Below are 27,095 nucleotides of genomic sequence, written 5' to 3'. Positions count from 1 at the left end.
CTTCAGATGCATCAGCGGATAACCCTGTCTCCAAGGACAAGGGTGTTTTTCTTCTGCGGTGGCTGCAGAGTGCTCATCTATGAAAGGGCCGCAGATTCGACATTCAGGACTGGGTCCTGGTGACCACGGATGCCAGCCTGAGTGGCTGGGGAGCAGTCACACAAGGAAAAAATTTCCAGGGAGTGTGATCAAGTCTGGAGACTTCTCTCCACATAAATATACTGGAGCTAAGGGCAATTTACAAGGCTCTAAGCTTAGCAAGTCCTCTGCTTCAAGGTCAGCCGGTATTGATCCAGTGGGACAACATCACGGCAGTCGCCCACGTAAACAGACAGGGCGGCACATGAAGCAGGAGGGAAATGGCAGAAACTGCAAGGATTCTTCGCTGGACGAAAAAATCATGTGATAACACTCTCAGCAGTGTTAATTCCGGGAGTGGAAAACTGGGAAGCAGACTTCCTCAGCAGGCATAACCTCCACCCGGGAGAGTGGGGACTTCAGCGGGAAGTCTTCCACATGATTGTAAACCGTTGGGAAAAACCAAAGGTGGACATAATGGCGTCCCGCCTGAACAAATATTGCGCCAGGTCAAGGGACCCTCAGGCAATAGCGGTGGACGCTCTGGTAACACTGTGGGTGTACCAGTCAGGGTATGTGTTCCCTCCTATGCATCTCATACCAAAAGTACTGAGAATCATAAGAAGGAAATGAGTAAGAACGATACTCGTGGTTCCGGATGGGTCAAGAAGGACTTGGTACCCGGAACTTCAAGAGATGCTCACGGAAGAACCGTGGCCTCTACCTTTAAGAAAGGACCTGCTCCAGCAGGGGCCTTGTCTGTTCCAAGACTTACCGCGGCTGCGTTTGACGGCATGGCAGTTGAACGCCGGATCCTGAAAGGGCATTCCAGATGAAGTCATCCCTACCCTGGTCGAAGCCAGGAAGGATGTAACCGCAAAACATTTTCACCGCATTTGGCGAAAAATATGTTGCGTGGTGTGAGGCCAAGAAGGTCCCTACAGAGGAATTCCAACTGGGTCGTTCCTACATTTCCTGAAAACAGGACTGTCTATGGGCCTAAAATTAGGGTCCATTAAGGTTAAAATTTCGACCCTGTCGAATTTCTTCCAGAAAGAACTGGCTTCAGTGCCTGAAGTTCAGACGTTTGTAAAAGGGGTACTGCATATACAGCCTCCTTTTGTGCCCCAGTGGCACCTTGGGATCTCAATGTTGTTTTGAGTTTCCTAAAGTCACATTGGTTTGATCCACTCACCACTGTGAAATTAAAATATTTCACATGGAAGGTGAAGATTCTATTAGCCCTGGCTTCAGCCAGGCGTGTGTCAGAATGGGCGGCTTTATCATATAAAAGCCCTTACTTAATTTTTCATTCTGACAGGGCAGAAATGAGGACTCGTCCTCAATTTCTCCTTAAGGTGTTTTCTGTTTTTCACATGAACCAACCTATTGTGGTACCTGCGGCTACTAGGGACTTGGAGGACTCCAAGTTACTTGACGTTGTCAGGGCCCTGAAAATATATGTTTCCAGGACGACTGGAGTCAGAAAATCTGACTCGCTGTTTAGCCTGTATGCACCCAACAAGATGGGTGTTCCTGCTTCTAAGCAGACGATTGCTCGCTGGATTTGTAGTACAATTCAGCTTGCACATTCTGTGGCAGGCTTGCCACAGCCAAAATCAGTAAAAGCCCATTCCACAAGGAAGTGGGCTCATCTTGGGTGGCTGCCCGAGGGGTCTCGGCTTTACAACTTTGCCGAGCTGCTACTTGGTCAGGGGCACACCCTGACTGAGGAGGACCTGGAGTTCTCTCATTCGGTGCTGCAGAGTCATCCGCACTCTCCCGCCCGTTTGGGAGCTTTGGTATAATCCCCATGGTCCTGACGGAGTCCCCAGCATCCACTTAGGACGTTAGAGAAAATAAGAATTTACTTACCGATAATTCTATTTCTCGTAGTCCGTAGTGGATGCTGGGCGCCCATCCCAAGTGCGGATTGTCTGCAATACTTGTACATAGTTATTGTTACAAAAATCGGGTTATTCTTGTTGTGAGCCATCTTTTCAGAGGCTCCTTCGTTGTTATCATACTGTTAACTGGGTTTAGATCACAGGTTGTACGGTGTGATTGGTGTGGCTGGTATGAGTCTTACCCGGGATTCAATATCCTTCCTTATTATGCACGCTCGTCCGGGCACAGTATCCTAACTGAGGCTTGGAGGAGGGTCATAGGGGTAGGAGCCAGTGCACACCACCTGATCCTAAAGCTTTTATTATTGTGCCCTGTCTCCTGCGGAGCCGCTAAACCCCATGGTCCTGACGGAGTCCCCAGCATCCACTACGGACTACGAGAAATAGAATTATCGGTAAGTAAATTCTTATTTTCCAGGACGGCTGGAGTCAGAAAATCTGATTCGCTGTTTATCCTGTATGCACCCAACAAGCTGGGTGCTCCTGCTTCTAAGCAGACGATTGCTTGTTGGATTTGTAGTACAATTCAGCTTGCACATTCTGTGGCAGGCCTGCCACAGCCAAAATCTGTAAAAGCCCATTCCACACGGAAAGTGGGCTCATCTTGGGCGGCTGCCCGAGGGGTCTCGGCTTTACAACTTTGCCGAGCAGCTACTTGGTCAGGGGAAAACACGTTTGCTAGATTCTACAAATTTGATACCCTGGCTGTGGAGGACCTGGAGTTCTCTCATTCGGTGCTGCAGAGTCATCCGCACTCTCCCGCCCGTTTGGGAGCTTTGGTATAATCTCCATGGTCCTTTCGGAGTCCCCAGCATCCACTAGGACGTTAGAGAAAAAAAGAATTTACTTACCGATAATTCTATTTCTCATAGTCCGTAGTGGATGCTGGGCGCCCATCCCAAGTGCGGATTGTCTGCATTACTTGTACATAGTTATTGTTACAAAAATCGGGTTATTCTTGTTGTGAGCCATCTTTTCAGAGGCTCCTTCGTTGTTATCATACTGTTAACTGGGTTTAGATCACAGTTTGTACGGTGTGATTGGTGTGGCTGGTATGAGTCTTACCCGGGATTCAAAATCCTTCCTTATTGTGTACGCTCGTCCGGGCACAGTATCCTAACTGAGGCTTGGAGGAGGGTCATAGGGGGAGGAGCCAGTGCACACCAGCTAGTCCTAAAGCTTTTACTTTGTGCCCAGTCTCCTGCGGAGCCGCTATTCCCCATGGTCCTTTCGGAGTCCCCAGCATCCACTACGGACTATGAGAAATAGAATTATCGGTAAGTAAATTCTTATTATAAATATGTGCATACCCTAGTGAGGTGTGGAATTCACAGTACAGCAGCTCGCAAACCAATTAAGTTATCAATGAGTTGGATGTAACTGTCAACATTTTAATAATACTTAGCAGTTTAGCAGCTCTTCCAACACACCCATGAGGTGGCTGCCCAGTGTCGTTTTTTTTTTTTTTAATTGGGGTGTCGCCTCTAGCCCTAATCCCCAATATTAGCTGACCCCGTCCGGGATCAGCTTGCTTCTCCGTTTGTAGTACCCCAGCCGGGGATTCCTACTTGGAGTTAGGTGAATAGGCAGAAGTAGGCCACTCCATAGGGTGTTTTCGAGTGCCTGTTCTTCAGCCTTTCACCACTTCAGGTGTTAGAATCATGGAAGTTAGTGGTGGTATACCGGCAAGAGACATCTGTGGTGTGGGAATTGCGGCTGTTGTTAGAGAACAGATGTAAATATTTTGGAGCTCACCGCCATCAGTTTATTCAACAGGCGTGATGACCCTATTGCGCCTGTGAAATATATTCAGCACTGCTGTTCTTATGCTGGCCCACTGAAAGCGTGAGGTCCTTGCACGGAGTCTCTCGTTGATCTTTTTCTTCTGCTCCTTTAGTTCTCTTATTTCTGCTTTTTTCTTTTGTATTTCTGTTTTTAATTCTTTTTTACGCAGTTCGAGTGCCTCTATGGTGTCATGAGGATCAGATGTGATTTCCTCCTGTGGTCTTTTATTATGTGTCCATAGAGTACTGTACTCCATTTGCTTATTCTCCCAGCCTGCACCAGGGACCCAACGTGAAGTAACTGTCCCACCAAACATTGCGATCTTTAGCGAATCGTTTCCCCTGGTCACCATCAGATATTCTTCCTCTGCCGGAACTGTCAGCTCTCTTACACAGTATTGTAAATGTAGAGTTTGTTGTTGTCCCATAGATTGGGTCATCGATTCCTCTATAATTTGATCATGTGCAGGTTGTTGTTCCACTAGATCTCCATAATATAATTTAGTATGGTGTTCTTCTTCCACACTCTCAAAGCTAGATACCTCCATACAGTCTTCAGAGGATTCCACTTCAGTACTATATTCTATACTGCTGTCTTCAGAGTATTCCCTTGCAATATCCGGTTCCTCCATACTGCTGTCATCAGAGGAATCCATCTCCGTATTATTAACTTGATTATTTGAATTAATACCAAACGCCAAGCAAGATGTGCTTAACTGTCCAGTGTGTCTGTAAAAGACAGATGCCTGTACAGTGCGCAGTGCTTTTGTTAAGTTCCGTAGCTAACACCATTATGACATCATAATGCCGACTGCCTGTCCCTGTCTTTATTTGTTTTGTTAATAAAGTTTATATTGTTGTTAAAAAAGACAACTGTATACTAGCAATGAAACCTCCTATTTTATCTTTATGAGAAAAAGTAGAATTTTAGTTTTATTATTATTTTATCATTGATCCCCAAGAGCTGTATTGTAATCTCCTAAATGTAAGTATCCTCCCACTTCACTACAAAATATTTGGTTTAGAGACACTTAATATAGTTGGTTTGCTGTTTCCAAAATGTAGCCAATGTGCACGGTGCGCGCAGTGGGAGTCGTGGCGTGCAACAAGCACCTACTACCAGCCCTGAGGTCTTCTATAAAGTAAGTTCCATCTGCTATACAGTCAAAGTTCCATCCACACCCCTTATTCAGACAGTTAGTTTTAATATTTATGTGATGCATCTTTGGTCCTGTGTAATAAATGATATTTTTAGGGTATTATTCTACGGATACTTTTTTTTTATTTGCATGTGACTTGACAAACACCACCCCTGTCTAAGCTGAAGGTCATCCTATTTGCTTATTGAAAGATACAGATGTGTCCTCGTACATCATTGCTGCAGTTGCGACAAACAGCGTCTCTCGGCGCGCCAAGTCCCATGAGACTTTGCTATCATTGGGCGTCTGTTTGTGTCTTTTTTGGGTTAAAATGCGTCTTAGTTGCAAAGCAATACGACCAGGATGCACCAGGAGAAAGTGCTGATTATATATGCATATGTAATGTACATCTGTGTGTGACTAAGGGGGGTATCCAATTACATTGGGTAAAACATTGGAAGCAAAAAACTGGAGTTTTCCTCAATTTTTCCCGATATTTTTTCACAGGCTATCCAATTTGGTTGCCTGCAAAGAAAAAAAAATTCTCATGAAACAGCCCCGTTTTCGTTCGGATTTGCCTGAGGCAGGTGAAACAAAATCCTTGATAAGCGGCGGCTCGCGCCAGCTTATCTGGGTTGTTTGGATGCTGCAGGTTATTGGATACCTAAATTCCGCTCTATTTCTCTGAGTCTGTATATAAAGTGCTACGATGCCGTGGCCGTGGCTTTTTTCCATGCCAAGTTCCGTTGTGCTTCGTATACAGACTCAGTCGCACACAGATATACAAGTGCTGCATGTCAGATTAATCAGTAGTCTCCCTGGGCATCATAGTTGCATTGCAGTGCGACTAAGATGCATCTTCAACAAAAAAGGATGCCCAACGTTAAAAGTTGCACAGGACCGGACAGCTCACTCTCGCCAGGCATCTCGCTTTATATGGAGAATTGAGATTAGATGTATGAGGACACATCTGTACAAGAATAATAAATATTTAGGGCTTTTATAACACCCTATGGCTTACTATTCCAGGGAAATTTTCCTTTGCTCTCACCAAACATCAGGATGAACTAATTTAATGGATTTGCCTAAAATATCCTTGTTGAGGAGGATCATATTGGTAAACGTAAAAATCATTCTCAAGCAGCAGTGGCTCCTACCTGTTTGCAGGAGGGAGCTGCCATTGTCCGTGCTGCCTGCAGTCCGAAGAGGAAGAGAGGAGATAGCCCCAGCGTACCTGTGCAATGATTCTGACAGGTGCTGGAACCCGGTTATCCGCACAAGCGGCCGTATGACTGCGCATGCACAAAACACCAGCTTCCAGGACTGCTTTGGCTGCAGCCCATATAAGAAGACTAGGGCTGCCTGAAAGGCAGGGCATGACTTCTCACAGGAAGCACCCTCTCTGTTATGCGCAGCCTGTACTGGCAGTCACAGAGGGAGATAACACCTCCCAGTGGGACTGCCTGTCCTGTGTGTGATTGGCTGGTAGCACATCTAATGGGAAATCAGTCAGTCAAAGTGTAGAGTGCAATCACGGACTGCAACTGCCTCACTGAGATGGCAGATTTTACGGGGGAGGCTGCAGCCCATCAGCCCATAGGTGAAATCCGCCACTGTTCTCAAGAGGCCATATCTTCTTCATATTATGCCAGTCACTCTTCCCCTTCATTATTAAGAGTACAGCTCTTGTACGCTTTCATAAGCAGGGCCCGCTATCCTTTTGTACTTTTCCTTCCTTCATATTTACCATCATCTCCACCCCATTGCCAGTAGCAGCACCGAACCTTTGGGTTTGGCCAGCACTGCTTTTATGGGTGTTAGGACTGCATGTGCAGCTGTATCTGTATAGCTTGTATTCCAAGCTCTACAATGTTATTGTACTGTAAGTCTTTTGCACTTTTTCTTGTTTTGTTTGCACTGTGTATGTTTATGTACTATGAAAGGTGCTGCAGACCCCTTATGGAACCATATATTGAGTCCTGTCTGAGACCAAGCGCTATATAAATAAAATAATAATAATAATTATTATTATTAATATTATTTTATAAATAAAGGTTAATAATAATCCTTATAATATAATACTCACTATTGCTGTGTATTGTAATTATCATGCGATGTCACATATACTTTAACTCCATTATGACATACTTATTTACGTAGTACAAAAGCAGAATACAGATAGCGCTGGCAGACTACTTAAAAATAGTTATTTATTTTTACTTTTAATTTTTGTTTTCTTTAAGACATAAAAATCTGTATCTCTATATATACCTTTATAGCTGGCTTTCACATAGACATAAAACAGTTGTTAATTTCCCAATGGCACACTGTTATGTAAATCAATATATAAACACACACACACAATAGTACAGACACAGATTTCTCTTAATGACTTCTTTAAGCAGGACACAGTAGCTACTGTATGTTTAGTTAAATACTTTGTACAGTGGGGGTAATTCTGAGTTGATCGCAGCAGGAACTTTGTTAGCAGTTGGGCAAAACCATGTGCACTGCAGGGGAGGCAGATATAACATGTGCAGAGAGAGTTAAGCCCAGTACCCACGGGCCGATGCTGGAGAGATGTGTGCTGAGCGGGTGAAGTGAGCGACCCGCTAGATTGGCCTGCATGCAGGCCAATCTAGCAGCAGCGATAGCGATGTGCGGGGCCGCGCATCGCTATCGCCGAGGGGGCTACACACGGAGCGATCATGCCGATATTCTAAGCAATCTAGTCAGATTGCTTAGAATATCGCTCCGTGAGTACCCCCCTTTAGATTTGGGTGGGGTGTGTTCAATCAGCAATCTAAATTGCAGTGTAAAGATAAAGCAGCCAGTATTTACCCTGCACAGAAACAAAATAACCCACCCAAATCTAATTCTCTCTGCACCAGTTATATCTTCCCCACCTGCAGTGCACATGGTTTTGCCTAACTGCTAACAAAGGCCCTCATTCCGAGTTGTTCGCTCGGTATTTTTCATCGCATCGCAGTGAAAATCCGCTTAGTACGCATGCGCAATGTTCGCACTGCGACTGCGCCAAGTAACTTTACTATGAAGAAAGTATTTTTACTCACGGCTTTTTCATCGCTCCGGCGATCGTAATGTGATTGACAGGAAATGGGTGTTACTGGGCGGAAACACGGCGTTTCAGGGGCGTGTGGCTGAAAACGCTACCGTTTCCGGAAAAAACGCAGGAGTGGCCGGAGAAACGGTGGGAGTGCCTGGGCGAACGCTGGGTGTGTTTGTGACGTCAACCAGGAACGACAAGCACTGAAATGATCGCACAGGCAGAGTAAGTCTGGAGCTACTCTGAAACTGCTAAGTAGTTAGTAATCGCAATATTGCGAATACATCGGTCGCAATTTTAAGAAGCTAAGATACACTCCCAGTAGGCGGCGGCTTAGCGTGTGTAACTCTGCTAAATTCGCCTTGCGACCGATCAACTCGGAATGAGGGCCAAAGTTCCTGCTGCGATCAACTCAGAATTACCCCCAGTATCCCTTATCCAAAATGCTTGGGACCAGAAGTATTTTGGATATCGGATTTTTACGTATTTTGGAATAATTGCATAACATAATGAGATATCATGGCAAAGGGGCCCAACTCTAAGCACAGAATGCATTTATGTTTCATATACACCTTATACACACAGCCTGAAGGTCATTTAATACAGTGGGGGTCATTCCGAGTTGTTCGCTCGTTATTTTTTTGTCGCAACGGAGCGAATAGTCGCTAATGCGCATGCGCAATGTCCGCAGTGCGACTGCGCCAAGTAAATTTGCTATGCAGTTAGGAATTTTACTCACCGCATTACAAGGTTTTTTCTTCGTTCTGGTGATCGTAATGTGATTGACAGGAAGTGGGTGTTTCTGGGCGGAAACAGGCCGTTTTATGGGAGTGTGTGAAAAAACGCTACCGTTTCTGGGAAAAACGCGGGAGTGGCTGGAGAAACGGAGGAGTGTCTGGGCGAACTCTGGGTGTGTTTGTGACGTCAAACCAGGAACGACAAGCACTGAACTGATCGCAGATGCTGAGTAAGTCTGGAGCTACTCAGAAACTGCTAAGAAGTGTCTATTCGCAATTCTGCTAATCTTTCGTTTGCAATTTTAATATGATAAGATTCACTCCCAGTAGGCGGCGGCTTAGCGTGTGCAAAGCTGCTAAAAGCAGCTTGCGAGCGAACAACTCGGAATGACCCCCAATATTTTTAATTTCTCTAACGTCCTAGTGGAATGCTGGGGACTCCGTAAGGACCATGGGGAATAGACTGGCACCGCAGGAGACAGGACACCCCAAGAAAGAAGCTGGATACTGGTGTGCTCTGGCTCCTCCCTCTATGTCCCTCCCCCAGACCACAGTTTGAATCTGTGCCCGGACGAGCTGTGTGCTTCTTAGTGAGCTCTCCTGAGCTTGCTATAAAAGAAAGTATTTTGTTAGGTTTTTTTATTTTCAGAGAGATCTGCTGGCAACAGACTCTGCTACGTGGGACTGAGGGGAGAGAAGCAGCCCTACTCACTGAAGATAGGTCCTGCTTCTTAGGCTACTGGACACCATTAGCTCCAGAGGGATCTTACACAGGATCTCACCCTTTGTCGTCCGATCCCGGAGCCGCGCCGCCGTCCCCCTCGCAGAGCCGGAAGACAGAAGCCGGTGAAAGAAGCAAGAAGACTTCGAAATCGGCGGCAGAAGACTCCAGTCTTCAAACTGAGGTAGCGCACAGCACTGCAGCTGTGCGCCATTGCTCCCACACTACACCCACATACTCTGGTCACTGTAGGGCGCAGGGGGGGGGGGGGGGGCGCCCTGGGCAGCAATTAGAGACCTCTTGGCAAAAGTGGGCATATATACAGTTGGGCACTGTATATATGCATGGGCCCCCGCCATATTTTTACACAGAAACGCGGGACAGAAGCCCGCCGCTGAGGGGGCGGGGCTTCCTCAGCACTCACCAGCGCCATTTTCTCTCCACAGCTCCGCTGAGAGGAAGCTCCCCAGGCTCTCCCCTGCAGAAACACAGTAGAAGAGGGTAAAAAGAGAGGGGGGGCACATAAATTAGGCTCAAAAACAGTATATACAGCAGCTACTTGGTTAACGCTAAGTTACTGTGTGATTCCTGGGACATATAGCGCTGGGGTGTGTGCTGGCATACTCTCTCTCTCTGTCTCTCCAAAGGGCCTTGTGGGGGAACTGTCTTCAAAAAGAGCATCCCCTGTGTGTGTGGTGTGTCGGTACGCTTGTGTGGGCATGTTTGACGAGGAAGGCTATGTGGAAGCAGAGCGGGAACAAATGAATGTGGGGTCGCCGCCGACGGCGCCTACACCCGATTGGATGGATATGTGGAAGGTTTTAAATGATAATGTTATTTCCTTGCATAAAAGGTTGGATAAAGCTGAAGCCTTAGGACAGCCGGGGTCTCAGCCCATGCCTGATCCTATGTCGCAGAGGCCGTCAGGGTCTCAGAAGCGCCCACTATCCCAAATTGTTGACACAGATATCGACACGGATTCTGACTGCAGTGTCGATGGCGATGATACAAAGTTACAGCCTAAATTGGCTAAAGCCATCCGTTATATGATTATAGCAATGAAAGATGTGTTGCACATCACAGAGGAAACCCCAGTCCCTGACAAGAGGGTTTATATGTATGGGGAAAAAAGGCAAGAGGTGACCTTTCCCCCTTCACATGAGCTAAATGAGTTATGTGAAAAGGCTTGGGAATCTCCAGATAAAAAACTGCAGATTTCCAAACGGATGCTTATGGCGTATCCTTTCCCGCCAACGGACAGGTTACGCTGGGAATCCTCCCCTAGGGTAGACAAAGCTTTAACACGCTTATCCAAGAGGGTAGCCCTGCCGTCACAGGATACGGCCACCCTAAAAGATGCTGCGGATAGAAAGCAGGAGGGTACCCTGATCACATTCAGGTACCTTACTAAGGCCGGCGATTGCGTCGGCCTGGATGTGTAGTGCTGTAGCAGCATGGACGGATACCTTATCTGAGGAACTTGATACCTTGGACAAGGATACTATATTACTGACCCTGGGGCATATAAAAGACGCTGTCCTATATAAGAGAGATGCTCAAAGAGACATTAACCTACTGGGCTCTAGAATAAATGCAATGTCGATTTCTGCTAGAAGGGTCCTGTGGACTCGGCAATGGACAGGCGATGCCGACTCAAAAAGGCACATGGAGGTTTTACCTTACAAGGGTGAGGAGTTGTTTGGGGAGGGTCTCTCGGACCTGGTCTCCACAGCTATGGCTAGAACGTCAAATTTTTTGCCATATGTTCCCTCACAACCTAAGAAAGCACCGTATTACCAAATGTAGTCCTTTCGATCACAAAAAGGCAAGAAAGTCAGAGGTACGTCCTTTCTTGCCAGAGGCAGGGGTAGAGGAAATAAGCTGCACAATACAGCTAGTTCCCAGGAACAGAAGTCCTCCCCGGCTTACACTAAATCCACCGCATGACGCTGGGGCTCCACAGGCGGAGCTAGGCCCGGTGGGGGCGCGTCTCCGAAATTTCAGCCACAAGTGGGTTCACTCCCAGGTGGATCCCTGGGCTATAGAGATTGTGTCTCAGGGATACAAGCTGCAATTCGAAGAGATGCCCCCTCACCGTTACCTCAAATCGGCCCTGCCAGCTTCCCCCTTAGAGAGGGAAATAGTGTTAGCGGCAATTCACAAATTGTATCTTCGGCAGGTGGTGGTCAAGGTTCCCCTCCTTCAACAAGCAAAGGGTTACTATTCGACCATGTTTGTGGTACCGAAACCGGACGGTTCGGTCAGACCCATATTGAATTTAAAATCCCTGAACATATACCTGAAAAGGTTCAAGTTCAAGATGGAATCGCTGAGAGCGGTCATCGCAAGCCTGGAAGGGGGGGATTTTATGGTGTCTCTGGACATAAAGGATGCTTACCTTCATGTCCCCATTTATCCACCTCATCAGGAGTACCTCAGATTTGTGGTTCAGGATTGTCATTACCATTTCCAGACGTTGCCGTTTAGTCTCTCCACGGCACCGAGAATATTTACCAAGGTAATTGCGGAAATGATGGTGCTCCTGCGAAAGCAAGGGGTCCCATTTATCCCATACTTGGACGATCTCTTCATAAAGGCGAGGTCCAGAGAGCAGTTGCTGATCAGCGTAGCATGCTCGCGGGAAGTGCTACAACAGCACGGCTGGATTCTACATATTCCAAAGTCGCAGTTGATTCCTACGACTCGTCTGCCTTTCCTGGGCATGATTCTGGACACAGACCAGAAGAGGGTTTATCTCCCGATGGAGAAGGCTCAGGAGCTCATGACACTGGTCAGAAACCTATTAAAACCAAAACAGGTGTCGGTGCATCACTGCACGCGAGTCCTGGGAAATATGGTGGCATCATACGAGGCCATTCCCTTCGGCAGGTTCCATGCGAGGACCTTTCAATGGGATCTGTTGGACAAGTGGTCCGGATCACATCTACAAATGCATCGGCTGATCACCCTATCCCCCAGGGCCAGGGTGTCTCTCCTGTGGTGGTTGCAGAGTGCTCACCTTCTCGAGGGCCGCAGATTCGGCATTCAGGACGGGGTCCTGGTGCCCACGGACGCAAGCCTCCGAGGGTGGGGAGCAGTCACACAGGGAAGAAATTTCCAAGGTCTGTGGTCAAGTCAGGAGACTTGCCTTCACATCAATATCCTGGAACTAAGGGCCATATACAATGCCCTACGTCAAGCGGAGACACTGCTTCGCGACCAATCGGTTCTGATTCAGTCAGACAACATCACCGCAGTGGCTCATGTAAACCGCCAAGGCGGCACAAGGAGCAGGGTGGCGATGGCGGAAGCCACCAGAATTCTTCGCTGGGCGTAGAATCACGTAAGAGCACTGTCAGCAGTGTTCATTCCGGGAGTGGACAACTGGGAAGCAGACTTCCTCAGCAGGCACGACCTCCACCCGGGAGAGTGGGGACTTCATCAAGAAGTCTTCACGCAGATTGCAAGTCGGTGGGAACTGCCACAAGTAGACATTATGGCATCCCGCCTCAACAAAAAGCTACAGAGGTATTGCGCTAGGTCAAGAGACTCTCAGGCGATAGCTGTAGACGCACTAGTGACACCGTGGGTGTTCCAGTCGGTTTATGTATTTCCTCTTCTTCCTCTCATACCCAAGGTGCTGAGAATCATTTAGGAAGGACAGAATTGGGAAAATCGGAGGAGGGGTAGCAATGTATGTAAAAAATACCATAGATACTACATTAATACAAAGTATTGAAGAAAAAACTGAGGCCCTTTGGGTGACCATAGAAACAGGGAAAAAGTTGATTATTCGTATTGGCGTGATATACAGGCCACCAGGTCAGGAAGAGGAACTCGACAAGAACCTATTGCAGGACATAACTAAAATGGCATTAAAAGGAGAGGTAATAATCATGGGAGACTTTAATCTTCCTGATGTAAACTGGGAGGAGTCTGTTGCTAGTTCCATTAGAAGTAGGAACATTTTAAATTCCCTTCAGGGAGCATCCCTCCACCAATTGGTGAGGGAGCCCACTCGGAAAGACGCAATATTAGACTTAATACTTACAAATGGAGACAGATTATCGGACGTAAAAGTGGGTGAAAACCTGGGATCCAGTGATCATCAAGCAGTATGGTTCAGCATTAAGACAGAGACTGACTCGTCCCATACAAAAACAAAGGTGTTGGATTTTAGGAAGGCTGATTTTGTAGGGATGGGAAAATGTGTAAGCGATTCTTTGGCAGAGTGGAGGAACTTGGAAGCAGTGCAGGAGAGGTGGGAAACATTAAAATGTGCAATATTGAAGGCAACAGACCTTTGTATCGAAACTGTTAGGAAAAACACAAGGAAAAGGAAGCCAGTGTGGTTTGCAAAAGAAGTAGCAAATATTGTGAGAGCAAAAAAGATGGCTTTTAGGAAATATAAGCAGACACAAAATAATGAAGATAAAGAGATATATCTTGTTAGACAGAAGGAGACTAAGAAGGTAATCAGATGTGCAAAGGCACAAGCTGAGGAGAAAATGGCCCAGTCAGTGGGTAAAGGAGGCAAAACTTTTTTTATGTATATAAGCGAAAGGAGAAAAACAAAAGGCGGAATTATATGTCACAACTGAGGGCCTGAGCTGACCTCCCCTCAGTTGTAGGGGCTGAGATGTAACGGAACCTGGGAGGTTGTATCAGACCCCTAGACATGTAAGTAACATGTAGAAGAAATGCCCGAAGGCGTGAACACGACAACCAGGGTAAAAGTCAATGATGTTTATTTATGACAAACTCCGTAACACAGCAGCAGTAAAAGAAAACCTAAAAATCAGCAGAGGATAAATACAGTTCCTGGGTTCTACAGGGTGGCAAGGGCCACAGGGCTCTGGTAGTGTGAGATAGTTCTTATAATCTTCTAGTTGGAAAGTCCTTACCAGGCCCGACTGTAGCAATGGAGATAGCCCAGGATCGTACCAGCTGGTGTTCCAGGAAAAGCTGGGCTGCTGTGGATAAAACGGCTGCTGTGGGTACTGGCTGGAACCAGACTGATGTTGGCACGGAGTGGATACTGGCTGGAACCAGTTAAATGATAAATGTAGCTTGAGAGCGATGAAATATGAAGTGATGTTTGGAGCTTGAGAGCGGTGAAATAATAATGCCGGTGATAAATGATAATCTGCAGAAAAGGGTACCGGCACTTTAAGAAGAGCTGGCCTCTGCTGGAAGCTGGATGCTGAAAGCAGGTGGATCTGTAGCTGGAAGCAGATGAATCCAAATGGATAGGAGAGTCAGGCTACACCGCAGGTGGAATGCTGGTGCGGGTCTCTTTAGTGGAAGTGTGGAGATAGGAACTGGAACCTGGAAAACAACCACAGGAGAGAGACAAACTGGAACTAGGTTTGACAACCAAAGCACTGACGCCTTCCTTGCTCAGGCACAGAATATTTATACCTGCAGCAAGGAAGGGATTGGCTAGGCAATTATGCAGATTAACAATGCAGACAGCAGATTGGTGGAAATGAACAGATGACAGAATCCAAGATGGCTGCGCCCATGCAGACACTTGGAGGGAAGTTTGGTTTGTAATCCATGTGGGAATTAAAACAGCAATGGCGGCGCCGGCCACAGGAGACAGGAGACGCCAGACTGATAAGTGCACATCAAAACCACGCGGGCACAGCGGAGGCCGCGGCTGACGTAATCGCCACTCTGACACTCTGCATGCAGAAACTCAGGGACAGCGGCGGCGGCCGCGGGAGACGCCATTCCGGATGTAACATGGCGCCGCGGTGACCGCGTCTCAGAGTGACAGGAGAGGAGGCAGGAATGTGGATATCAGTATAACAGATGGGATCCGGTCCTGGAACGCTGAGCCAGCCTTAGGAGGCATCTGAAGGGTAAGTAATGGCGTCCAGATACCCGGATCGTGACATTATAAACCTGAAGACGGACACTGGGAGTTTTGTTGAAGGAGACAATTTAATAGCAGATCATCTTAATGATTATTTTTGCTCAGTATTTACTACTGAAAGAGAGGGGAAGGGGCCACAGTTAAGTTGCAGGGATATTCAGGAAAATGAAACAAGTACATTTACAGAGGAGAAGGTCCTAACAGAACTCTCAAAGCTGAAAGTGGACAAATCTATGGGGCCAGATGGGATACATCCAAGGATACTAAAAGAACTTAAAGAGGTGCTGGTAGCACCATTGACAGAATTACTCAACCAGTCATTAGCTACAGGAGTAATTCCAGAGGACTGGAAAAGAGCAAACGTAGTCCCACTGCACAAAAGTGGAAGCAAGGAAGAGGCAAACAACTACAGACCAGTGAGTCTTACATCAGTAGTAGGGAAATTGATGGAAACTCTCTTTAAAGAAAGAGTTGTAGATTATCTCAAATCCGGCAATTTACAGGATCCCAAACAGCATGGATTCACTGGGGGGAGATCATGTCAAACAAATCTTATTGACTTTTTTGATTGTGTGACTAAAGTGATGGATAAAGGTGGAGCCATGGATATAGCTTATCTAGACTTTAGTAAGGCTTTTGACACTGTTCCACATCGCAGACTGCTAAATAAACTTGAAAGTTTGGGATTGGATTTTAGGATTATTGAATGGATAAGATCTTGGTTGAAGGATAGAAAACAGAGAGTTGTGGTAAATGGAGTGCATTCACAGGAGGGAAATGTTACCAGTGGAGTACCCCAGGGATCTGTACTTGGACCAGTGCTTTTTAATATCTTTATTGGTGACATTGCAAATGGCATTAAAGGGAAAGCATGCCTTTTTGCAGATGACACAAAGGTATGCAACAGGGTAGACACACCAGGTGGGGTAAAACAAATGATTGAGGATCTAGGTAGACTAGAGGAATGGTCAAGAGTTTGGCAATTACAGTTTAATGCCAAAAAATGCAAAATCATGCACTTGGGTCTCAAAAATCCTAAAGCTAAATATAGTATTAATGGCACTATACTGGAAACTACTGAGGAGGAAAGGGATCTAGGAGTCACTATTTCAGATGACTTAAAGGCAGGTAAGCAATGTAAAAAGGCAATGAGGAAGGCAAGTCAGATGCTTGGCTGCATTGGGAGAGGAATCAGCAGCAGAAAGAAAGAAGTAATAATGCCACTGTATAGGTCATTGGTACGGCCTCATCTAGAATACTGTACTCAGTTCTGGAGGCCATATCTTCAAAAGGATATTAATACATTAGAAACTGTACAAAGGAGGGCAACTAAAATGGTGCATGGCCTACATCACAAAACATACCCAGAAAGACTAAGAAATCTCAATATGTATAGTTTGGAGCAGAGAAGGGAAAGGGGGGACATGATAGAAACTTTCAAATATATCAAAGGGTTTTAACAAAGTCCAGGAGGGAAACATTCTCCAAATGAAGAGAAGCAATAGGACACGAGGACATGCACTGAGGCTGGAGGGGGGAAGGTTCAGGGGAAATTTGCGGAAAAATTATTTCAAAGAAAGGGTAGTGGACAAGTGGAATAGCCTCCCATCAGAGGTGGTAGAGGCTAAGACAGTAGAGCAATTTAAACATGCATGGGATAGACATAAGGATATCCTTACAAAGAAATAAGGATCAAATAAGGTTAGAGATAAAAATAATGTAAAAAAAAAAAAGGGGCAGACTAGATGGGCCAAGTGGTTCTTATCTGCCGACAAATTCTATGTTTCTATGAAGAGGAGTGAGAACAATACTCCGGATTGGCCAAGAAGGACTTGGTATCCAGAGCTGCAAGAAATGCTCACAGAGGACCCATGGCCTCTGCCTCTAAAACAGGACTTGTTGCAACAGGGGCCCTGTCTGTTCCAAGACTTACCGCGGCTGCGTTTGACGGCATGGCGGTTGAACGCCGGATCCTAGCAGAAAAAGGCATTCCGGATGAGGTTATTCCTACGCTGATAAAGGCTAGGAAGGATGTGACGGCTAAACATTATCACCGTATATGGCGAAAATATGTTGCTTGGTGTGAGGCCAGGAATGCCCCTACGGAGGAATTCCAGCTGGGCCGTTTCCTTCACTTCCTACAGTCGGGAGTGACTTTGGGCCTAAAATTGGGTTCCATTAAGGTCCAGATTTCGGCCCTATCCATTTTCTGTCAAAAAGAACTGGCTTCTCTACCTGAAGTTCAGACGTTTGTTAAGGGAGTGCTGCATATTCAGCCCCCTTTTGTGCCTCCAGTGGCACCTTGGGATCTTAACGTGGTGTTGAGTTTCCTGAAGTCACACTGGTTTGAGCCACTTAAAACCGTGGAGTTAAAATTTCTCACGTGGAAGGTGGTCATGCTATTAGCCTTGGCTTCTGCTAGGCGTGTGTCAGAATTAGCGGCTTTGTCACATAAAAGCCCCTATCTGGTTTTCCATATGGACAGGGCAGAATTGCGGACCCGTCCGCAATTTCTGCCAAAAGTGGTGTCATCTTTTCATATGAACCAACCTATTGTGGTGCCTGTGGCTACTCGTGACTTGGAGGATTCAGAGTTACTAGATGTGGTCAGGGCTTTGAAGGTTTATGTAGCCAGAACGGCTAGAGTCAGGAAAACTGAGTCGCTGTTTATCCTGTATGCATCCAACAAGCTGGGTGCTCCTGCTTCAATGCAAACTATTGCTCGCTGGATCTGTAACACGATTCAGCAGGCTCATTCTGCGGCTGGATTGCCGCTGCCAAAATCAGTAAAAGCCCATTCCACAAGGAAGGTGGGCTCTTCTTGGGCGGCTGCCCGAGGGGTCTCGGCATTACAGCTTGGCCGAGCAGCTATTTGGTCGGGTTCAAACACTTTTGCAAAGTTCTACAAGTTTGATACCCTGGCTGAGGAGGACCTTGTGTTTGCTCAATCGGTGCTGCAGAGTCATCCGCACTCTCCCGTCCGTTTGGGAGCTTTGGTATAATCCCCATGGTCCTTACGGAGTCCCCAGCATCCACTAGGACGTTAGAGAAAATAAGATTTTACTTACTGGTAAATCTATTTCTCGTAGTCCGTAGTGGATGCTTGGCGCCCGTCCCAAGTGCGGACTTCTAATGCAATACTTGTATATAGTTATTGCTTCAATAAGGGTTATGTTATAGTTGCATCAGGGTTGAACTGATGCTCTGTTGTTGTTCATACTGTTGACTGGGTAAGTTTATCACAAGTTATACGGTGTGATTGGTGTGGCTGGTATGTATCTTGCCCTGGATTCCAAAATCCTTTCCTTGTACTGTCAGCTCTTCCGGGCACAGTTTCTCTAACTGGGGTCTGGGGGAGGGACATAGAGGGAGGAGCCAGAGCACACCAGTATCCAGATTCTTTCTTGGGGTGCCCTGTCTCCTGCGGAGCCCGTCTATTCCCCATGGTCCTTACGGAGTCCCCAGCATCCACTACGGACTACGAGAAATAGATTTACCGGTAAGTAAAATCTTATTATCTTTGTGTATTAAACAAAGTTTGTTTATATTGTCCCATCAGAAGATTTCGCTTTCTCAATCTCATTTAAAAAATTCCGTATTTCGGATTATTCCGTATTTCAGAATGTTTGGATTTGGGATACTCAACCTGTATCTCTGTATAGATAAATACCAGGTGTTGATACTTTAGCACATTATTGCCACAGATTTTCCTGTAACAGATATTCAATACTTTGTTAGTATTTTAAAGTATTGAATATCTGTTACAGGAAAATCTCTGGGAATAATGTGCTAAAGCAGGGGTGGCCAACCAGTCAGAGACAAAGAACCAAAAAAATGTGTTGGGTACATCAAAGAGCCGACATCGAGCCGAAGGCACACATGCAAAATTGGGGTGTGGCCTTGTGCCTGCTAGGCCACGCCCCTGGTATAAAATACATCGAAAAAGCGAGATCCAACATAAAATACATTAAAAAAGCCACTTCCACATAAAATAATTGTAAAAGCCAGATCCACATAAAATATATTGGAAAAGCCAGATTCACATAATACACTTCAGCTCCCCCATGTGTCACTCCAACCAGCACCCTCTTGTCACTCCAGCCAGCACCCTCCGGTCACTTCAGCCAGCACCCTGCTGTGTCAGTCCAGCCAGCTCCCCCATGTGTCACTCCTGCTAGCTCCCTGCTGTGTCACTCCAGCCAGCTCCCCCATGTGTCACTCCTGCTAGCTCCCTGCTGTGTCACTCCAGCCAGTTTTCCCATGTATCATTCCTGCCAGTACCCTCGTGTCACTTCAGCTTCCCCCAACTCATGCCATTGCAGCAGCCTCTTATGTGTCCTCTGTTTGCTGGTGGGTGTCTCATCTCTAGTATCTGGCTTCCTCAGTTCTAAGTCCCCGTAGTGCTGCTGCGTGTCTTTGCGGAGTGTAGTGGTTACCGGATCTGTTGCGGTCATGTGACTTTGTGTTTTAGGAGCCACATTTGAAGAACGAAAGAGCCGCATGTGACTCAAGAGCCACTGGTTGGCCACCGCTGTGCTAAAGTATCAACACCTGCTATTTATCTATATACAGATACAAAGTATTTAACTAAACATATTTCAGAATCCTGCTTAAAGAAGTCATTAAGAGAAATCTATGTATTGCTTTATATAAGAGTGTGCCATTGTTAGGGCAGTACGGATAGTGTATTGGTTAGCATTACTGCCTCACAGCACTGAGGTCATGGGTTTGATTCCCACCATGGCCCGCCATGGACAGAAGACATTGTTGGAGTTGCTGAACCAGTTAAGTCACCACTAGTCAAGAGAAGTAATGTTGACATGCTGCATGTCGACATTTCCATCATTTAGTCATTCTCATGTTGACATAACGAATGTCGACAAAATATACCAATCCCTAATATGCTGTGATGTTGCACCAAAGAGCTGAAAGTGGTGAAAGATGAATTATGAAACATTTCATTTTCTCAGTTGGTAGCGTAATAATGAATGTACAGATGTGTCCCACTGCAGCCTTGCTGCGTATAGCAGTGTGCTGTAGTGCAAACGTAGCATGGCATTCCGTATCCATTCACATCGCTGCCATCTCCCATAGGAATCAGTGGGAGGCAACCGTATGCGCACGCGGCTCCCATTGAACTTAATGGCGTAGCGAAGTGTACGCATAGCACACTGAGGGTCAGTTAGACCTGATCGCTGATGTACGTTTTCGCACAGCGTGCCATCAGGTCCTAACTGCGCATGCGTATGCACCGCAACGTAAGTTGTACAACAGCAACAGGCATCGGCGCCTACCGACAGGATGGTGCGAAAAATCCAAACACACCGGCGTTCGCAAGGAGATTGACAGGAAGAGGCTGTTTGTGGGTGGCAACTGACCGTTTACAGGGAGTGTGTGGAAAAACTCAGGTGTGTCCAAGCGTTTTCAGGGAGGGTGTATGATGTCAGCTCCGGACCCGATAAGCCTGCTCTCATCGCACTGTAGGAGTATGTGTAGCTGCTACACATGCGAACGCACACTTGCACAGCGAAAATACACTCACCCTGTAGTCAGCGACTATCTGATCACAGGACTGTAAAAATCGCTGCCCAGTGATCAGATTAGAATTAGGTCCACAGCTCGCTGTGCTTCTAACAGTGTGCTGCAATGCTTACACTGAAAGAGGACACATCTGTATAATGTACCACATATAATGTAACACTGCTGTATCTTATATTGCCAGTCAAGCTTAATTATTCATTTTGTTTCATTATTGCCCATGTTAACAGTATGGAAGAGAAACTGAGCAGCTGAATAAGTTGAGCAGAAATGAAGGACGACAAAATCTATTTTCATATGACTCTGATGTGCAGGTAACATTCTTACTATATAACAATGTGCTGCTTTCTACCTTGATAATGGCTATATGTTACTGTACAGTACTATCTGAATTGTACACTGCATGTCATCACGGGTGATATGCTATGATATCTGTTTTGTAAGTAGTAAAGCACACTGGAAGCTGGTGACTCTATGCAATATATGTGTAATATATACAAGAATGAGTGAGACTTGGCTATTTTTGCTTAAATCAATACGTTGAGTGACTAAGGACCAATCTACACTTCTTAATGATTATGTGGGGCATTTATCATAGATCGCATATTGCATGCAATCTGGGCGGGATCTTACATTGCACTATGGGATCCTAGCGGGATGTGGCCCATAGGCCAGAGGTTCTCAAACAAGATCCTCAAGTCACCCCAATAGTCCAAGGGCCTAATTCAGAGTTGATCGCAGCAGCAAATTTGTTAGCAGTTGGGCAAAACCATGGGGGTCATTCCGAGTTGATCGCTTCCCAGCAACTTTTTGCGCGCTGCTATCAGGTTAAACCTCGGCAAAACTGTGCATGTGTATGCACCGCAATGCGCAGGCGCGTTGTACGGGTACAAAGAGGATCGGTGCTGGGCGATGGATTTAATGAAGAATCCAAAACGAGAAGATAATATTGACTTGCGCATAAAAGGCTGCACTCGGGTCACCACTCCTAAGGAGCACCACTCCTCAGACCAATGCACAACCAGAAAAAGTGGAACGGCTCCCAAGCGCTGCTCTATATGTATATGCAGGTAACTTCTCTTAGAAATCCAAAGATAGATCCTCAAAAAAAGAAAGGAACATATTCATGCAATGTCAAATGTCCATATATATGTTCCATATAGATGATCCTAAACTGTCCTCTGGGCTATGCCCTATGTTCACATCAAGGTTTCTTTATGTCTTCAAAACTCATAAAGTCACGTCTTAACTTATTGGTATATGGCTCACCTTCGGTAAATGCCCTATGTGCATCAAAAGGTTTCTTTCTAGTACACCATTCGTCTGGCTCAGGCTGAGCGATGTCTGGCTCTTATGCAGTCATGATATATGGAGTACATCAAACCAATAGTCCATGCAGTATCAGGTATAAACCGATTTATTCATATAAAAAAAATAAGAATTTACTTACCGATAATTCTATTTCTCATAGTCCGTAGTGGATGCTGGGGACTCCGTAAGGACCATGGGGAATAGCGGCTCCGCAGGAGACTGGAGACTGGGCACATCTAAAGAAAGCTTTAGGACTATCTGGTGTGCACTGGCCCCTCCCCCTATGACCCTCCTCCAACCCTCAGTTAGGATACTGTGCCCGGACGAGCGTACACAATAAGGAAGGATTTTGAATCCCGGGTAAGACTCATACCAGCCACACCAATCACACCGTATAACCTGTGATCTGAACCCAGTTAACAGCATGATAACAGAGGAGCCTCTGAAAGATGGCTCACAACAATAATAACCCGATTTTTGTAACAATAACTATGTACAAGTATTGCAGACAATCCGCACTTGGGATGGGCGCCCAGCATCCACTACGGACTATGAGAAATAGAATTATCGGTAAGTAAATTCTTATTTTCTCTAACGTCCTAAGTGGATGCTGGGGACTCCGTAAGGACCATGGGGATTATACCAAAGCTCCCAAACGGGCGGGAGAGTGCGGATGACTCTGCAGCACCAAATGAGAGAACTCCAGGTCCTCCTCAGCCAGGATATCAATTTTGTAGAATTTTACAAACGTATTTGCTCCTGACCAAGTAGCTGCTCGGCAAAGTTGTAAAGCCGAGACCCCTCGGGCAGCCGCCCAAGATGAGCCCACCTTCCTTGTGGAGTGGGCATTTACAGATTTTTGGCTGTGGCAGGCCTGCCACAGAATGTGCAAGCTGAATTGTACTACAAATCCAACGAGCAATAGTCTGCTTAGAAGCAGGAGCACCCAGCTTGTTGGGTGCACACAGGATAAACAGCGAGTCAGATTTCCTGACTCCAGCCGTCCTGGAAACATATATTTTCAGGGCACTGACAACGTCTAGCAACTTGGAGGCCTCCAAGTCCCTAGTAGCCGCAGGCACCACCAATAGGTTGGTTCAGGTGAGACGCTGAAACCACCTTGGGGAGAAACTGAGGACGAGTCCTCAATTCCGCCCTGTCCGAATGGAAAATCAGATAAGGGCTTTTTCAGGATAAAGCTGCCAATTCTGACACGCGCCTGGCCCAGGCCAGGGCCAACAGCATGACCACTTTCCATGTGAGATACTTTAACTCCACAGATTTAAGTGGTTCAAACCAATGTGACTTTTGGAACCCAAAACTACATTGAGATCCCAAAGTGCCACTGGAGGCACAAAAGGAGGCTGTATATGCAGTACCCCTTTTACAAACGTCTGAACTTCAGGGACTGAAGCTAGTTCTTTTTGGAAGAAAATTGACAGGGCCGAAATTTGAACCTTAATGGACCCCAATTTCAGGCCCATAGACACTCCTGTTTGCAGGAAATGTAGGAATCGACCCAGTTGAATTTCCTCCGTCGGGCCTTACTGGCCTCGCACCACGCAACATATTTTCGCCAATTGCGGTGATAATGTTTTTGCGGTTACATCCTTCCTGGCTTTGATCAGGATAGCGATGACTTCATCCGGAATGTCTTTTTTCCTTCAGGATCCGGCGTTCAACCGCCATGCCGTCAAACGCAGCCGCGGTAAGTCTTGGAACAGACAGGGTCCTTGCTGGAGCAGGTCCCTTCTTAGAGGTAGAGGCCACGGATCCTCCGTGAGCATCTCTTGAAGTTCCGGTTACCAAGTCCTTCTTGGCCAATCCGGAACCACGAATATAGTGCTTACTCCTCTCCATCTTATCAATCTCAGTACCTTGGGTATGAGAGGCAGAGGAGGGAACACATACCCTGACTGGTACACCCACGGTGTTACCAGAGCGTCTACAGCTTATTGCCTGAGGGTCCCTGGACCTGGCGCAATACCTGTCGAGTTTTTAATCATGTGGAAGACTTCTGGGTGAAGTCACCACTCTCCCGGGTGGAGGTCGTGCTGAGGAAGTCTGCTTCCCAGTTGTCCACTCCCGGAATGAATACTGCTGACAGTGCTATCACATGATTTTCCGCCCAGCGAAAAATCCTTGCAGCTTCTGCCATTGCCCTCCTGCTTCTTGTGCCACCCTGTCTGTTTACGTGGGTGACTGCCGTGATGTTGTCCGACTGGATCAACACCGGCTGACCTTGAAGCAGAGGTCTTGCTAAGCTTAGAGCATTGTAAATGTCCCTTAGCTTCAGGATATTTATGTGAAGTGATGTCTCCAGGCTTGACCATAAGCCCTGGATATTCCTTCCCTGTGTGACTGCTCCCCAGCCTCGCAGGCTGGCATCAGTGGTCACCAGGACCCAGTCCTGAATGCCTAATCTGCGGCCCTCTAGAAGATGAGCACTCTGCAACCACCACAGGAGGGACACCCTTGTCCTTGGTGACAGGGTTATCCGCTGATGCATCTGAAGATGCGATCCGGACCATTTGTCCAGCAGGTCCCACTGGAAAGTTCTTGCGTGGAATCTGCCGAATGGGATTGCTTCGTAGGAAGCCACCATTTTACCCAGAACCCTTGTGCATTGATGCACTGAGACTTGGCTCGGTTTTAGGAGGTTCCTGACTAGCTCGGATAACTCCCTGGCTTTCTCCTCCGGGAGAAACACCTTTTTCTGGACTGTGTCCAGGATCATCCCTAGGAACAGAAGACACGTCGTCGGAACCAGGTGCGATTTTGGAATGTTGAGAATCCAATCGTGCTGCCGCAACACTACCTGAGATAGTGCTACACCGACCTCCAACTGTTCCCTGGATCTTACCCTTATCAGGGAATTGTCCAAGGAAGGGATAACTAAAATTCACTTCCTTCGAAGGAATATCATCATTTCGGCCATTACCTTGGTAAAGACCCGGGGTGCCGTGTACCATCCATACGGCAGCGTCTGAACTGATAGTGACAGTTCTGTACCATAAACCTGAGGTACCCTTGGTGAGAAGGGTAAATTTTGACATGAAGGTAAGCATCCTTGATGTCCCGAGACATCATGTAGTCCCCTTCTTCCAGGTTCGCAATCACTGCTCTGAGTGACTCAATCTTGAATTTGAACCTCTGTACGTAAGTGTTCAAAGATTTTAGATTTAGAATCGGTCTCACCGAGCCGTCCGGCTTCGGTACCACAACAGTGTGGAATAATACCCCGTTCCCTGTTGCAGGAGGGGTATCTTGATTATCACCTGCTGGGAATACAGCTTGTGAATGGCTTCCAAAACTGTCTCCCTGTCAGAAGGAGACATCGGTAAAGCCGACTTTAGGAAACGGCGAGGGGGAGACGTCTCGAATTCTAATTTGTACCCCTGAGATATCACCTGAAGGATCCAGGGGTCTACTTGCGAGTGAGCCCACTGCGCGCTGAAATTCATTGAGACGGGTCCCCCACCGTGCCTGATTCTGCTTGTAAAGCCCCAGCGTATACTGAGGCCTTGGCAGAGGCGGGAGAGGGTTTCTGTTCCTGGGAACTGGCTGATTTCTGCAGCCTTTTTCCTCTCCCTCTGTCACGGGGCAGAAATGAGGAACCTTTTGCCCGCTTGTCCACGAAAAGACTGCGCCTGATAATACGTCGTCTTCTCATGTTGAGAGGCGACCTGGGGTACAAACGTGGAATTCCCAGCTGTTGCCGTGGCCACCAGGTCTGAAAGACCGACCCCAAATAACTCCTCCCTTAATAAAGCAATACTTCCAAATGCCGTTTGGAATACGCATCACCTGACCACTGACGTGTCCATAACCCTCTACTGGTAGAAATGGACAACGCGCTTAGACTTGATGCCAGTCGGCAAATATTCCGCTGTGCATCACGCATATATAAAAATGCATCTTTTAAATGCTCTATAGGCAAAAATATACTGTCCCTATCTAGGGTATCAATATTTTCTGTCAGGGAATCCGACCACGCCAACCCAGCACTGCACATCCAGGCTGAGGCGATTGCTGGTCGCAGTATAACACCAGTATGTGTGTAAATACCTTTTAGGATACCCTCCTGCTTTCTATCAGCAGGATCCTTAAGGGCGGCCATCTCAGGCAAAGGTAGAGCCCTTACAAGCGTGTGAGCGCTTTATCCCCCCTAGGGGGTGTTTCCCAACGCACCCTAACCTCTGGCGGGAAAGGATATAATGCCAATAACATTTTAGAAATTATCCGTTGTTATCGGGGGAAACCCACGCATCATCACACACCTCATTTAATTTCTCAGATTCAGGAAAACTACAGGTAGTTTTTCCTCACCGAACATAATACCCCTTTTTTGGTGGTACTCGTATTATCAGAAATGTGTAAAACATTTTTCATTGCCTCAATCATGTAACGTGTGGCCCTACTGGAAGTCACATTCGTCTCTTCACCGTCGACACTGGAGTCAGTATCCGTGTCGGCGTCTATATCTGCCATCTGAGGTAACGGGCGCTTTAGAGCCCCTGACGGCCTATGAGACGTCTGGACAGGCACAAGCTGAGTAGCCGGCTGTCTCATGTCAACCACTGTCTTTTATACAGAGCTGACACTGTCACGTAATTCCTTCCAACAGTTCATCCACTCAGGTGTCGACCCCCTAGGGGGTGACATCACTATTACAGGCAATCTGCTCCGTCTCCACATCATTTTTCTCCTCATACATGTCGACACAAAAGTACCGACATACAGCACACACACAGGGAATGCTCTGATAGAGGACAGGACCCCACTAGCCCTTTGGGGAGACAGAGGGAGAGTTTGCCAGCACACACCAGAGCGCTATATATATACAGGGATAACCTTATATAAGTGTTTTTCCCCTTATAGCTGCTGTATAGTTAATACTGCGCCTAATTAGTGCCCCCCTCTCTTTTTTTT

At 46.7% G+C, this 27,095-nt stretch overlaps 1 protein-coding gene across 2 annotated transcripts in view; it reads left to right on the top strand.

The window, feature by feature from the left end:
- Positions 1 to 27,095, top strand: part of DOCK11 (dedicator of cytokinesis 11) — a 981,167-nt gene that overhangs the window by 249,468 nt on the left and 704,604 nt on the right. For both annotated transcript variants that reach the window (XM_063937505.1, XM_063937504.1), the window contains exon 10: positions 21,083 to 21,166. In XM_063937505.1, the coding sequence (XP_063793575.1) occupies positions 21,083 to 21,166 (84 nt within the window). The remainder of the gene's footprint in view (positions 1 to 21,082; positions 21,167 to 27,095) is intronic.

The sequence above is a fragment of the Pseudophryne corroboree genome, chromosome 8 (assembly GCF_028390025.1).
Source record: "Pseudophryne corroboree isolate aPseCor3 chromosome 8, aPseCor3.hap2, whole genome shotgun sequence".
NCBI classification, from domain to species: domain Eukaryota; kingdom Metazoa; phylum Chordata; class Amphibia; order Anura; family Myobatrachidae; genus Pseudophryne; species Pseudophryne corroboree.
Note: the sequence above shows the minus strand (reverse complement) of the source record. Positions and strands in the feature narration are given on the sequence as shown.